This window comes from Mirounga angustirostris, unplaced genomic scaffold, assembly GCF_029215605.1.
Source record: "Mirounga angustirostris isolate CCGP_5_RB_7025 unplaced genomic scaffold, mMirAng1.0.hap1 SCAF_9, whole genome shotgun sequence".
Lineage (NCBI taxonomy): Eukaryota > Metazoa > Chordata > Mammalia > Carnivora > Phocidae > Mirounga > Mirounga angustirostris.
The window spans coordinates 46,216,613-46,229,290 of NW_026991717.1; the positions used below are offsets into that span (position 1 = coordinate 46,216,613).

The 12,678-nt window shown below is 46.9% G+C and overlaps 1 protein-coding gene across 1 annotated transcript in view; it reads left to right on the top strand.

The window, feature by feature from the left end:
- MYO1E (myosin IE) overlaps positions 1–8,318 on the top strand; it is a 194,779-nt gene extending 186,461 nt beyond the window's left edge. The window contains exons 27-28 of the mRNA XM_064570382.1: positions 3,646–3,815; positions 7,236–8,318. Of these exons, the coding sequence (XP_064426452.1) occupies positions 3,646–3,815; positions 7,236–7,312 (247 nt within the window). The 3' untranslated portion in view covers positions 7,313–8,318. The remainder of the gene's footprint in view (positions 1–3,645; positions 3,816–7,235) is intronic.
- Positions 8,319–12,678: the final 4,360 nt, after the last annotated feature.

Here is a 12,678-nt window from a genome sequence, read left to right on the forward strand (position 1 = left end):
TTGGGACCAAATACCATGCAATGGCTGTGTTGGCCCAGGGGTTTAGATAGTCCTCCCCTCCCCCAGCTCCTCTGCCAGACTGCCTGGTTCTGGGACATCCAGCACCTGCGGGCCGACAGACTGGCCAAGGTCACTCTGGGTATCAGCAGGGAGCTGCCCAGCCAAGAGGGGTCTATGTCATTTACCTGTTTTGTTTTGTTTTTTAAGCAGTTTTGAGATATAATTTATATACTATTAAATCAACCCATTTAAAGTACCATTCAGCGGTATTTGGTGCTGAGTTATACAACCATCATTGTAATCTAGTTTAAAAAAAAATTTTTTTAAGTACATTCTGCAAACATGGGGCTCACACTCCTGACCCTTAGATCAAGAGTCGAATGCTCCACTGACTGAGCCAGCCAGGCGCCCCATCATAATCTGATTTTAGAATTTTCATCATCCCAGAAAGAAACCTCCTTTCCCCCACCCTCAGCCCCAGCCCTAGGGAACCACTAACCTACTTGTTTCATTATAGATTAGCTTTTTCTGGATATTTTATATGAATGGAATTATTCTTTTGTTAAATTTACTCCTCCGTGGTATATTTTTCTGTATGTATTGCAGATGGAATTGTTTTCTCAATCTTGTATTCTCTAATCTTGCTGAACTTGTTTATTGGTTCCGATAGTTTTTTTAGTGCATTCCTTAGGTTTTTTTCTACATGCAAGATCATCTCATCTGCAAATAGAGGTATTTTTACTTCTTTTCCGGTCTGAATGCCTTTTATTTTTCTTGACTAATTGCTCTGGCTAGAGCTTCTAGTGCAGTATGGAACAGAAGTGGTAAGAGCGGACATCTGTTTTGTTCCTGATCTTGGGGAGAAAGCAGTGTCCCCTAAAGATGATATAAGCTAGGAGTACGTGAACAGGGTGCCCTGACCCCAACCAGGGCTCATAAAAGAAAGGTGGAAAGGTACCAGTGTGGCCTGCAGCAGGATTGGAGGCTGGAAGCCAGCGGGGGCCACTCCCGGCAGGGACTTTGTAGGCTCCATGCAAGTCTTGGTCCATTTCCCAGGAGCAGGAGAAGCTGTCGGGATTTTTAATGGAGGGTGAAGTGAACTAACAGACACTGAGTTGGAGGATATTCAGGGAGCCCGGGAAGGAAGCAACTGGTAGCAAAGACATGAAGAAGGAGGAACTGCCAGGGTTTGGTCAAAGCTGGAGGTGATGGGCAGAGCAGGATTGCTGCAGGAAGGACAGTCCTACATTTCAGAGCATCATCTACCTTCTTCTCCACACTAAGAGGCCCCCTGGCCCCTTTTTCCCCAGGGACTATACCTAAGTCCCAATACTCTTGGGTCCAGACGCCTCATCAACTGCCCTAATGTTCGTAGGTTTCCCCCCTGGACATAAGAGAGGCCAGATCTCCATCCACGAGTTTCTGGGTGCGGGGAGAGAGAGAGAGAGAGAGAGCGTGTGTGTGTGCGTGCACATGCGCGCACACCCTTCCAACCCTGCACCCTGGAACCAGCAGGCTGGAGTCTTTCCTCCCTCCCAGGGTATTCTAATGCACACCCCTCCTATGCACCCCCCCTTCCTTGTTGCTGGGAAATCAGATGACTTCTGGTATCCAGGCTAATGGCTCTTATTAACCAGATGCTGACACATCCCTAATGTATAGGTTGCTTAATTAAAAGCCGGCTTGCGGGGCGCCTGGGTGGCTCAGTCGTTAAGCGCCTGTCTTCGGCTCAGGTCATGATCCCAGGGTCCTGGGATCGAGCCCTGCATCGGGCTCCCTGCTCAGCAGGAAGCCTGCTTCTCCCTCTCCCACTCCCCCTGCTTATGTTCCCTCTCTAGCTGTCTCTCTCTCTGTCAAATAAATAAATAAAATCTTTAAAAAAAAAAAAAAAAGCCTGCTTGCCTGGCCAGCTTTCAGAGAGGCAAGCACTTCTCTAGCAGGGAATGGGGATTTCTAATTGACTAGGGAGGAAATGATGTCATGCTAGTGATCTACAAGATGCTGTCCTCTATGATGAAAGTGCTTGGTGATGGGTGGGTAGGTGGGGACCTAAGAAGAGTAGAGCCTGAGTAACCTTGGGGTTTGCTCCCCACCCACGCAGGGAGCCCCGGGCAGCCCCCTGAAACCCCACCCCTGACAGAAAGAGTCCTACCTCCCCCAAAGCTGGCAGCCAGTGCCCCCCCCCACCATACCCAGATATTATCTAACTTGCTCATCAGCACCCAGTGCACATCTGTTATCATGGGACTTCAGGAGGCACGGCTCAAAGCTGGGTGTGCTTTCCCCACACACACAACTCAGGCCGGGCGGGGGGGGGGGGACCCTCCCTTCTTCTTCCTGCCACAGGTGTGAACACAGCCAGCCCCACTGAGTTGAGTACAGCCCAATTTCTCCAAAAAGAAATCTTGAACTTAGGTTTGTTTTGTGAGCAAATGAATGTAGGCTTTTCCTGGTTTCTCCTCAAGCAAAGTGGGAAAGAAAACGTTTACTACTTTTTTTTCTAAATGCCTGTATGAACATACTTAACAAAGAGTTGTTTCAGATAGAAGTTTAAAATCGCTCAAGCTACAGTGCCTCTGAGACATGTACGAAGGGAGGCTGGAGGCAGTGTGGTGTGTAGAAAGAATACGTGTAAAGCTCGAAGACCCGGCTGAGGGCGCTGGAGCTGGAGATGGTTTTGATGACCGCGATGAGGCGGGGGAGGCGCTGCCGGCATCCACCGGGTAGAGGCCGGGATGCTGCTCGCAGCCTGCGGTCCACTGAGCCCGGGGCGGCCCCCTCGGAGCATCCCCAGCAGTGCTGGCCCCAGACGGCAGTGGCGCTGAGGCTGAGAAACTGCCCGCGCAAGAGTATTCAAAGCAGCAGTTTTATTTTTGCTATTTTTTCGCAATACTGGAAATGAAATCATCCCAAATGACCATCAACAGGGGACTGGAGAAGTAAGTTGTGACATGTTCGTGCCGTGGAAGAGGCTGAGAGAGAAATCTTTCTCTCTCAAACTTCTCTTAGCCATTGGACATGCATTCTCGTGGCCAGTACATTCATGCATCACTAGGGTGTATCTCAAAAATAGAGCAAATGATAGAACATGATTCCTTTGGGGACGCCTGGGTGGCACAGTCGGTTAAGCGTCGGACTCGTGATTTCGTTTCAGGTCATGATCTCAGGGTCGTGAGATTGAGCCCTGCGTCGGGTTCTGCGCTGGGCGTGGAGCCTGCTTAAGATTATGTCTCTCTTTCCCTCTGTTTCCCACCCCTACCCCGCCCTAAAAAAAAAAGAACATTCCTTTTATACAGTAAAAAAATAGGCAAACTATGTGTACTGTTTGGGGATACTTTGTGTGGTAAGACCACAAAGAAAAGCAGAATTATTAATACAAAATGCAGGATGGTGGTCGATTCTGGGAAGGATGGCTGTTGAGGAGAGGCACCTGCAGGCTTCTGGGGCACTGGCAAAAGTTCTGTCTCCAGAGTTGGGGGCGGGGGTATTTTTATTCTCAGAGTAAGTTTGGGAATTGACGTATCTTCTAGGGATGGAACTGGATTTGAACTTGAGCGGGCCAGTGCTGGCCCCGTTCTCCAGACCACCACACGGTGCTGCCTCCTGTTAGGTCCTGTCTCTCACCTGCCTCCACTCTCTCCACAGTGTCCGGAGGCAAACGAGCAGTCGGCCTCCCCCAGCCGGGGGCAGACCTAAGCCCCAGCCCAAGCCTAAGCCTCAGGTGCCACAGTGCAAGGCTCTCTATGCCTATGATGCTCAGGACACAGATGAACTCAGCTTCAATGCCAATGACATTATCGACATTATCAAAGAAGGTAAGTGCATGGCTGGCTGGGACAGCCTCCTAAAGAACATTCAGTCACAGTGCTATAAAAACTAGTTTAAACATGAAGGGAATTTATAGGCTGCTCTAACTGAAACTTGTAGCAGGAATCTAGACTTCAGGCTCAGTTTGATCAAGGCTCCAATTTTTTTTAATACTTCTTCAGCTCTGCCTTCTTTGTATTTGCTCCCTTCTTGGCTGTTTTCCCTCATGGCAGCAAAGTGGCTGCCTCACTTCCAGCAAACAGATCGAACTAGGTCTGAAATCTTTCTCTCTCAAACTTCTCTTAGCCATTGGACAAAAGTCCTAGGTTTCACTCTGATTAGACCAAATTGGTTGTGTGTCCATCCCTGAATCTCTGTAGCAAGACTAGGACTGTACCTATAGTAGGTTAGGCATGGCAGGGACTTCTGTAGGAAACGGGAGTTAGGACTATCCCACCCAAACTTGATGGCCTCCTCATACGGAAGGTAGATGGAAGTCAGCGAGGCAACCTGTAACATCTCTTATAAAAGTAGTCTGTGGGCTTGGCTGAATGTTTTATTAATTTGGTAGAGAAGATAAGTTAGAATATAATATACATATGACCAAACATTAGTGCTTATGGAAGTATTTTTTAAAAGATAACTCCGGGGGCGCCTGGGTGGCACAGTCGGTTGAGCATCTGATTCTTTTTATATATATATATATTTTTTCTTTTTTTAAAGATTTTTATTTATTTTTTGACAGAGAGAGAGAGACAGCGAGAGAGGGAACACAAGCAGGGGGAGTGGGAGACAGAGAAGCAGGCTTCCCACCGAGCAAGGAGCCCGATGTGGGGTTCGATCCCAGGACCCTGGGATCATGACCTGAGCCGAAGGCAGACGCTAAACGGCTGAGCCACCCAGGCGCCCCAAGCATCTGACTCTTGATTTCAGCCCAGGTTATGATCTCAGGGTCATGGGATGGAGCCCTACGTTGGCTCTGCGCTCAGTGGGGAATTTGCTTGGGATTCCCTCTCCCTCCCCCTCCCCATTCTCTCTCTCTCTCAAGTAAATAAATAAATCTTAAAAAAAAAAAAAAAAAAAAAGGTAACACCTGACTTAGGATGTTAAAAAAGCACCTTGAAGGAAATGGCATTTTTGGTGGGGAATGGGGGGAGAGACAGAGAAGCCAGGGAGGCTAGAAAGAGCAGATCATTTTAGGAAAATGAGCTCAACCCTGTGGCAGGATTCCCCAGGGGATGTCATAGGAGACGAGATGAAGCTAAGAGTGGCCTGATGGTGGAGGGCCCTGAATGTCGGGCTCAAGAGGATTTGCGGACAATATGGAGCCATCCATTAGGGGCAGAGCAAGGACAGCCTGAGTGAAGTGGGCCTTGGTAACCGGGAAGAGGTGGCCAAGGACAGACAGTTCCAAGAATGGTGTTTTTAACCGATTCCTTCATCACAGGGGTCACTCTGAGGAGACTTGTAGGTCCCTGGGCTGATCTCCTTCTAAATGGCCTCTGGGCATTATTTTGACCTCCTTGAGCCATCTAGTTTGCCATAGATGTTAATATTTCAGCCATTTAGTATCCTTCCTAGAAAGTGTCGGAGTAGAAATAAAAGTTGAAATAAATGCTTAGTAAACACAAACAGAATTTTTATCACTAGCTTTGTTCAGCAAAAATATTGGAAATGACCAATTACCAAGTAACAAAGATTGGCTAAATAAGCTTTGCTCTGTCCATTCAGTGAACTTCGATGACATAGATTTTTATTAGAGATAATGATGCAGTAATATGGCATACTTACTGAAATGGAAAAATGTTCATGGGAAGAAAAGGTTGTAGACTGGACTATAGTCTTATTTTTGTAAAAATATAAAACATATGGCTCTCTGCACGTATGTATATATTCATATGTGGTCTCATTAAGTGTTGAATTTTAAGTGAGTATTGCTTTCTTTTCATTTCTCAATATTTCAGATTTTTCTAGAAAGAACACATATTTTGGGTTGAATCAAAAGTTACATATTTGTGTAAAATGTGGAGTCCTAGAAGTTCTCAGAAAATGCTATAAATTATCACTGTAATTGGTGCAGTGCATTGTGAGTACAGGAATAGACATCTAGATAAATGAGACAATCCAGAAAGAGACCCATGTGTGTACAGGTGTTTAATATAGGATAAATGTGGCCTTTGAAATCAGGGGAAAAGAGAGACAATGACTTTACATTTTGAAAAGAAAAGAAAGTTAGGGCTCTACCTCATACCCAGAACAAATATCAGATGAATTAGAGATCTAAAATACGTAAATGAATTATCATGATCTGAGCCACCCAGGCACCCCGCTTTTGTACTTTTAAAAGCACACAGAGGAGTATTACCTATTATAACAATGAATTATGTTGTCTTACAGAATAAAAGGTCTATGTTCTTTGAGCCAGGAATCTCTCCTATAGAGCTACTTGCATGCAGACGTAAAGATACTGGTATGGACATTTATTCCATCAGTAGTGGAAAAAGTGGGAACAAACGTCCATCACCAAGTAAATGGTTCTATAAATCTTGGTATACAGTACAGCTGTTTAAAAATGAGATGCAGACGTGGAAAGACAGTATCTATTAAGTATTAAAAAGCAAGATGCAGAATAGTAAGATAGAGTGGCCCGTTTCTGTTTAAAATGAGTGTGTGTGTGGTTATAATCACAGAAGAGGGTCTGGAAGAATGTAGACTACAAGCTTTTTCCTGGTGGAGGGCCTGGGATTAAGGTGGGAGGTGTGGCAGATCAGGTTCTTCCAGAAACATTCCGCGCTGGAGGAAGGAGTGGGAAAGGTGTAGGGGGCGAGTAGCCCTGTGTGAGGAAAAGTGGGGAGGCAGGACTGGGGGCCATCTCACCACCCCCAGCCAGCCTCCCGCGGCCCAGCCGCTGCTCTAGAGTAAAAACTGCTGGGTGAGCTGGTGTGCCTGGGCCCCACGGGGAGCAATCAGCCTCATCTCAGAGGCCAAGCAAAGCCTCATGTGGGAGCAGCAGGGACCCTGAGTGGTCTGTCTGTGTCTGCTGTGGGGGAGGGGTTACTTTTTACAACAACGCGTTCATTTAAGAGAAAATAAAGGGGCACGTGGGTGGGTGGCTCAGTCAGTTAAGCCGTTAAGCATCTGCCTTCGGCTCAGCTCACGGTCCCAACGTCCTGGGATCGAGCCCCACGTCGGGCTCCCCACTCAGTGGAGACTCTGCTTCTCCCTCTCCCTCCGCCGCTCACTCTCTCCTGCTCAAATGAATAAAATCTTTTAAAAAATTAACAAAAGAAAATAAAGAAGGACAAAGAACGCAGACGGAGGGAGCCAAACCACCTTTGCCCACGTGATGCACCCGTAGGGCAGGGTGTGTTTGGCCCAGGCAGGGCCGCCTTGCTCACCCTCACTCTCGCCATCTCTGTCTCCCGCAGATCCCTCTGGCTGGTGGACAGGTCGACTACGAGGCAAGCAGGGCTTGTTCCCCAACAACTATGTGACCAAGATCTGAGGCGCAAGAGACTCTGACTCACGGGTGAAGGAGCTCCAGACAGGGAAGGGGATGTTTGGGGTTCTCCTTCTGATCCATAGCAAGCAACTGCTTCCTCCTTTAAGGCCTGGAGTTTTTCTGGCACCTTCCCCATGGAGGACATTGAAATGCTGGGTTGGGGACAGGGTGTGTCACTCCATAAATGATCCTAAAAGGTAGCCCTATTCATAGGAGCCCAGGAGGGCAAAACAACCACCCACTAAGATTTATTTATTGTATTTAAACCTGGTGAGAGGACAGGCGAGGTCCACTCAGACCTTGTTGGCTCTATCAAAACAGCACCCCACTCGCTCACCAGGCCCAGGGACTGGCTGTAAGCGGCCGCTGACAAGTGCCTTTAGTCAAAGAGCACATTTCTTTCAACCCTCTTTACCTTACCAGACACACACATTCCTCTCTGCCACTTTCCCTCAGGGAGGACCTGCCCTCTACAGGCTGGGCTTGGCATGATCGGGCACTTCCCGTGCAGATGCCAAGGGCCAGCGTGGCCTGTGGAGCCCACAGGTGCAGAGGGGTGCTGGTTTACGCTTCGCCAGGACCATCAGGCTGCTGGGCAGGGGCTGGGGGCCTTGCTTTCTCTGGGTCTTCAGTTGGAATGTGGCTGGCCCATGTTGGTTTTGTGTTTAATGCTGTACCTATTACAAGAAGGATCTCTTTTTTCAAGCTGTACATTTATAAAAACAGATCATATACTGTATATATAAAAATCTTAAGATGGTAGAAACATGTATGAATGTACTAAGTAGTATTCCACTGTACTTATTCGTAAGGTAGGTTTTATTACAAATCTCCCACCAGGTACTTACAAATGTGCACTACTCCTTTTCAACTATAGAATCAGTGTTACTGCTTTCTAGCCCAGCCCCTGCAAATCCTCCTCAACCCTTGCCCTGTAGGTAATTTTCCTCTGTCCCCTGTCCCTCCCCCTACCTCCTAAATAAATAAAGGAATCAGTGAACCACCTGTTCTTTTGTGACATTTGTTATGGGTGGAAGTGTGTCTCCCTATCTCCTCAAAAAAAAAAAAAAGATACATTAAAGCCCTAAACCCCAGTACGCCACGGTATGACCTTATTTGGAAATAGAGGGTCTTTACAGAGATAATCAAGTTAAAATGAGGTCATTAGTTTGGGCCCCAGACCAATATAACTGGTGTCCAGGTAAAAAGGGGACATTTGGACACGGATGGACACAGGGAAGAGGACGTGAAGGGACAGCCGACTACAGCCAAGGAGAGGGGCCTGGTACAGATGTGCTTCCTTTAAAGCCCTCAGAAAGAACCAACCTTACCCACACGCAGCAGATCTTGAACTTCTAGGTTCCACGGTTGGAAGACAGTCCATTTCTGTCAGTAAACCACCCAGTCGGTGGCACTTTGTGAAGGCGAGACTAGCAGGCCAGAGCGGTGGTTATTGCAGTAATAGTGAAAAGTCGGAAACGATGGAATGTCTATCGATGAGGCAGTGGTTCTCGGGGGAGACGGTCTCTTCTCTGCCTCTCCTTCTCCTGGTTGCCTCGGCCTTTCTGAAGCTATTGGGAAAGTAGGGTTTGACCAGCACACACCTTTTTGTCATTCCAAGATTCCTGAGTCCAGGGGAAAAATTATCAGGGGTTACATATAAGGAAAAAAAAATGTATCTGAACTTAGAACAAAGTAAACCACTTAATTCTGTGTGTTCAAGAACAGAACAATAACAAATAATGTTTAAAGTATAGTTTGGTTCCAGGATGCCTGGGTGGCTCAGCTGGTTGAGCAGCCAACTCTTGATTTCAGTTCAGGTCATGATCTCAGGGTCTTTAAAAAAAAAAAAAAAAAAAAGGAATTTGGGGCCAAGTGACAGGACAGCCTGAATTAAATATAAGTTATTTTGAAAAGGCCTATCTTGAGGATAAATGTTAACTAAAGCTTTGGAGGAACTAAGGTGACCTTGGGCAGTGGAAGGAATCACTTGCGAAATTCCTTAAATAAAAATGTATTCAAAAAAAGGATGAGGTTGTGCCACTTGAGACAACATGGACAGGCTGAAAAGACAAACACCATATGATTCCATTCATAAGTAGAATCTAGGAAAAAAAGAACAAACAAAAAACAGAATCAGACCTATAAATACAGAGAAATGGGAGGGGCGGGGGGGGTAGGGAGATCGCGAAATGGGCAAGGGGGATTGGGAGATCCAGGCTTCCAGCCATAGAATGAACAAGTCATGGGAATAAAAGGCACAGCATAAGGAATGCGGTCAATGACACTGTAATAGTGAGGCCGTGAGAGAGATGGCAGCTACACTTGGGAACGCAGCATAATGTATAAACTTGTCAAATCACTGAGTTCTATACCTGAACCTACTATAGCATTGTGTCAGCTATACTCAAAAATTATTGGCTTTACATAATTTTCCTAATGTTATGCATTAAAAAAAATGGGGGGGAATCAATCTTGGCTGCTTTTAATTTAATGATAGGCCTTTAAAACTGGTGTGTAACTGGGACCCCTCAGGCTCTAGGTGACAACATAGGAACAGAGTCTAACATCCACACAAGCAGCTAGAACAGCCCCGGCTCGCGGGGGTCACAGAGCAAGCCCCAGCCCTGCACCCATGTGCCTTACCTAGTGCCAGGCTCGAGGAGGTCCTCAATGTTGCTTAAACAGGTGAGTAAATTCACTGAAGTCATGATCCTAGGTTTCTCTTGGCTCCGCATCTAGCCAGGCCTGCCATTTTGTTCCCTGTTAGTTAGGTCAAGAGTCACTTCACCTGGGAGACTGTATGTAAAGAAGATCAAGGGGCCACCCCTGCCTTCTAGAACACGCCATCCTGTTTGGGATGATGGTGTGCTTGTGCACATACACCACACATGTGGAAAACGCAGTGTAAGGATGTGAGAGAGCCCTTCAACCAGAGGTTTAAAGTAACCAAGCACCTTGAGCAGGCTTGAACGTTCCTTCAGGCAGAGATGTTCAACGAGTAGCAGACCAGCAGTTCTCAAACCTTTTGGCCTCAGAACCCCTTTACACTCCAATATTATTGAAGACCTCAGAGTTCTGCTTTTGTCCGTACAGCTATTGGTATTTACTATATTAGAAATTCAAACAGAAAAATTTAAAAACACCAAAACCACATACACATTCTACTAACCACCAGAGTGAGGACATCATCACATGTCATGTAGCTTCTGGAAGATTCCACCACATTAATGACAGACAAGAATGAAAAAAAGCAACTAACATCCTAGTCTTATCATGAAAATAGTTTTGACCTCATGGCCTTCTTCAAGGAGTCTCAAGGACCCCCAGGCCACATTTTGAGAACCACCAGAGGGGCTAAGTGCTAATGAACAGGGGGTGCAGCTGGCTCTCTGAAAACATCATGTGAAAGGGCCATCTCTTCCCCAATGTTTCAGGACGCCAGACTAATGCCCACGGAGAGGACAAAGGGTGAGGCCTTTCTTATAACCTGTTCTGCCAACAGTCGTGCAAACCATGCACATGTATTGTCCCAGCCCATCTGATCAAACGTGACTCACCACCATTACCAAGTCCAGCCCTATGAAGGTGGAAAGGGGATGAGAAGCAGTTTCTTTTTTAAAGAACATTCCTTGCAACGTGCACACACCATGTCCACTCACAGTCTAGTGGCTGGAACTTAGTCACCTGGCCTCAACTGCCAGGGAAGCTGGGAGTCTCTTGCTGGGGACAGCAAGTCTCAGTGCAGAGAGCAGCTCATCCAGGGCACCAGGGAGAGCTTCCTCCTTCCAGGCAGAGCAGTCCACGAGAACAAGTGCGAGACAACACGGCTGTGTGCCCCCATAACTGACGACCTCCACTGGCGTGCCACGGAGCAGGGCTTGTACAGAATCCCAATCTTTTCCCATCCGGACTCCCTGCAAACTCCGCAGCCCTCCCCTGCGTGCCGCTGGGCAGACGAGGCCGGCCCTGGCTCTACTGGCTGCTTTTACAGTGCTTTCAGCAGCAGGTGGGGGCAGAGTCCGGTTTCAGGAGCACTGTGTGCACGGGATGCATCTTCCGGGGAGAACCTACTGCTGTCCCCGGTTCCCTTGACTTTTATGGTCAAAGAGTGGGAGCCATTCTGCTATGTCGCTTGCTCCCTTTGCTGCCTCCCTTTGGGTTTCTCCCAAGGCCTCGCTGGCCTTCACAGCTGCTCCTGAATTAGCTTATTTTACTCTTACCAGCTACCGGACGCCTTTCCCTCCTACAGCACTGTAGCTGCCCCTCTGACAGGCATGGCCTCGTCTAAAACCACTCGCAAGAAGGCTCAGTACAGTTCACTCCCTTGCCCCAGGTCATGTAGCTCGTAAGGAGAGGAACCATCATTTGACCCCTGATCTGACCCCCAAGGCCGGTGCTTTTCATCTCTGTCTTCATTCCAGCTAATATCAAGGAGTTTGATAGTCTAATTGTCAGCCTTCCAACTTCCAATTATACTTTTCTCAAAGAACAAGAACCAAAAAAATAATAATAATCAAGAACCAAAATAAAAAGAAGAAGAAAAACTCACAAATAAGACTCCACAGCTTTAAATTTGCAAACTCCTTTGACGGGAAGGGCGGTGTCTACATATCTTTGAATGCCCAGAGTCCATCTCTTTCCAAGACCATCAACTTCCTTAAAATAACAGCCACGAACATTGGAGCACGTCCAGATGCGGCGCTAAGGGCTTGCCATACCTTTGTCAGTACTCCAACACTATGAGGGAGATGCTCGGACCCCCATTCTACACACACAGACATGGGCACAGAGATCCCACAGCTGCGAACGAGACTCCAACCCGTGCAATCCAGCTTCAGGATCTGTGCTCTTCAAATACTGTGCTTACATCATCTCATTTTCTAATTTCAGTGTTTTTACGATATTATGATTTCTACTTTTATAGCTTATTTCACATTTATAACACTAATTTAGTTTTGGGTGCCTGCTGAGGCACATAAGGAAGTATCTGAAAGGTCTTTTTTTTTTTATGACATTCTGGAAGTATGAATTTCCTGAATCAGACTATTTAATATTTAACTAAGCAAAATATATAATAAGGAAGCTATAAAACGTCTTCAGAATATTCCTACAAAACCCGTCGCTTCTTGATGAGAAGCTGGAGCTCAAGCATCCCTGGGCAATTAACTTGGCTTTTCAGAGCCAGGAAAGCTCCCTGCATGGTCTCACTTCATTGCTATTCACATGTGTGACCCAAGTCAGTCTAAGGCTGCCATGGGAACAAGTCTCGTTCAACCAGAGACACTTAGAAGCTTTACACTGGGATTTCAACATACACAGCTTCCAGGTTCCCTGTGCTTGAGCGCTTGGCACCTACAGACTTCTGT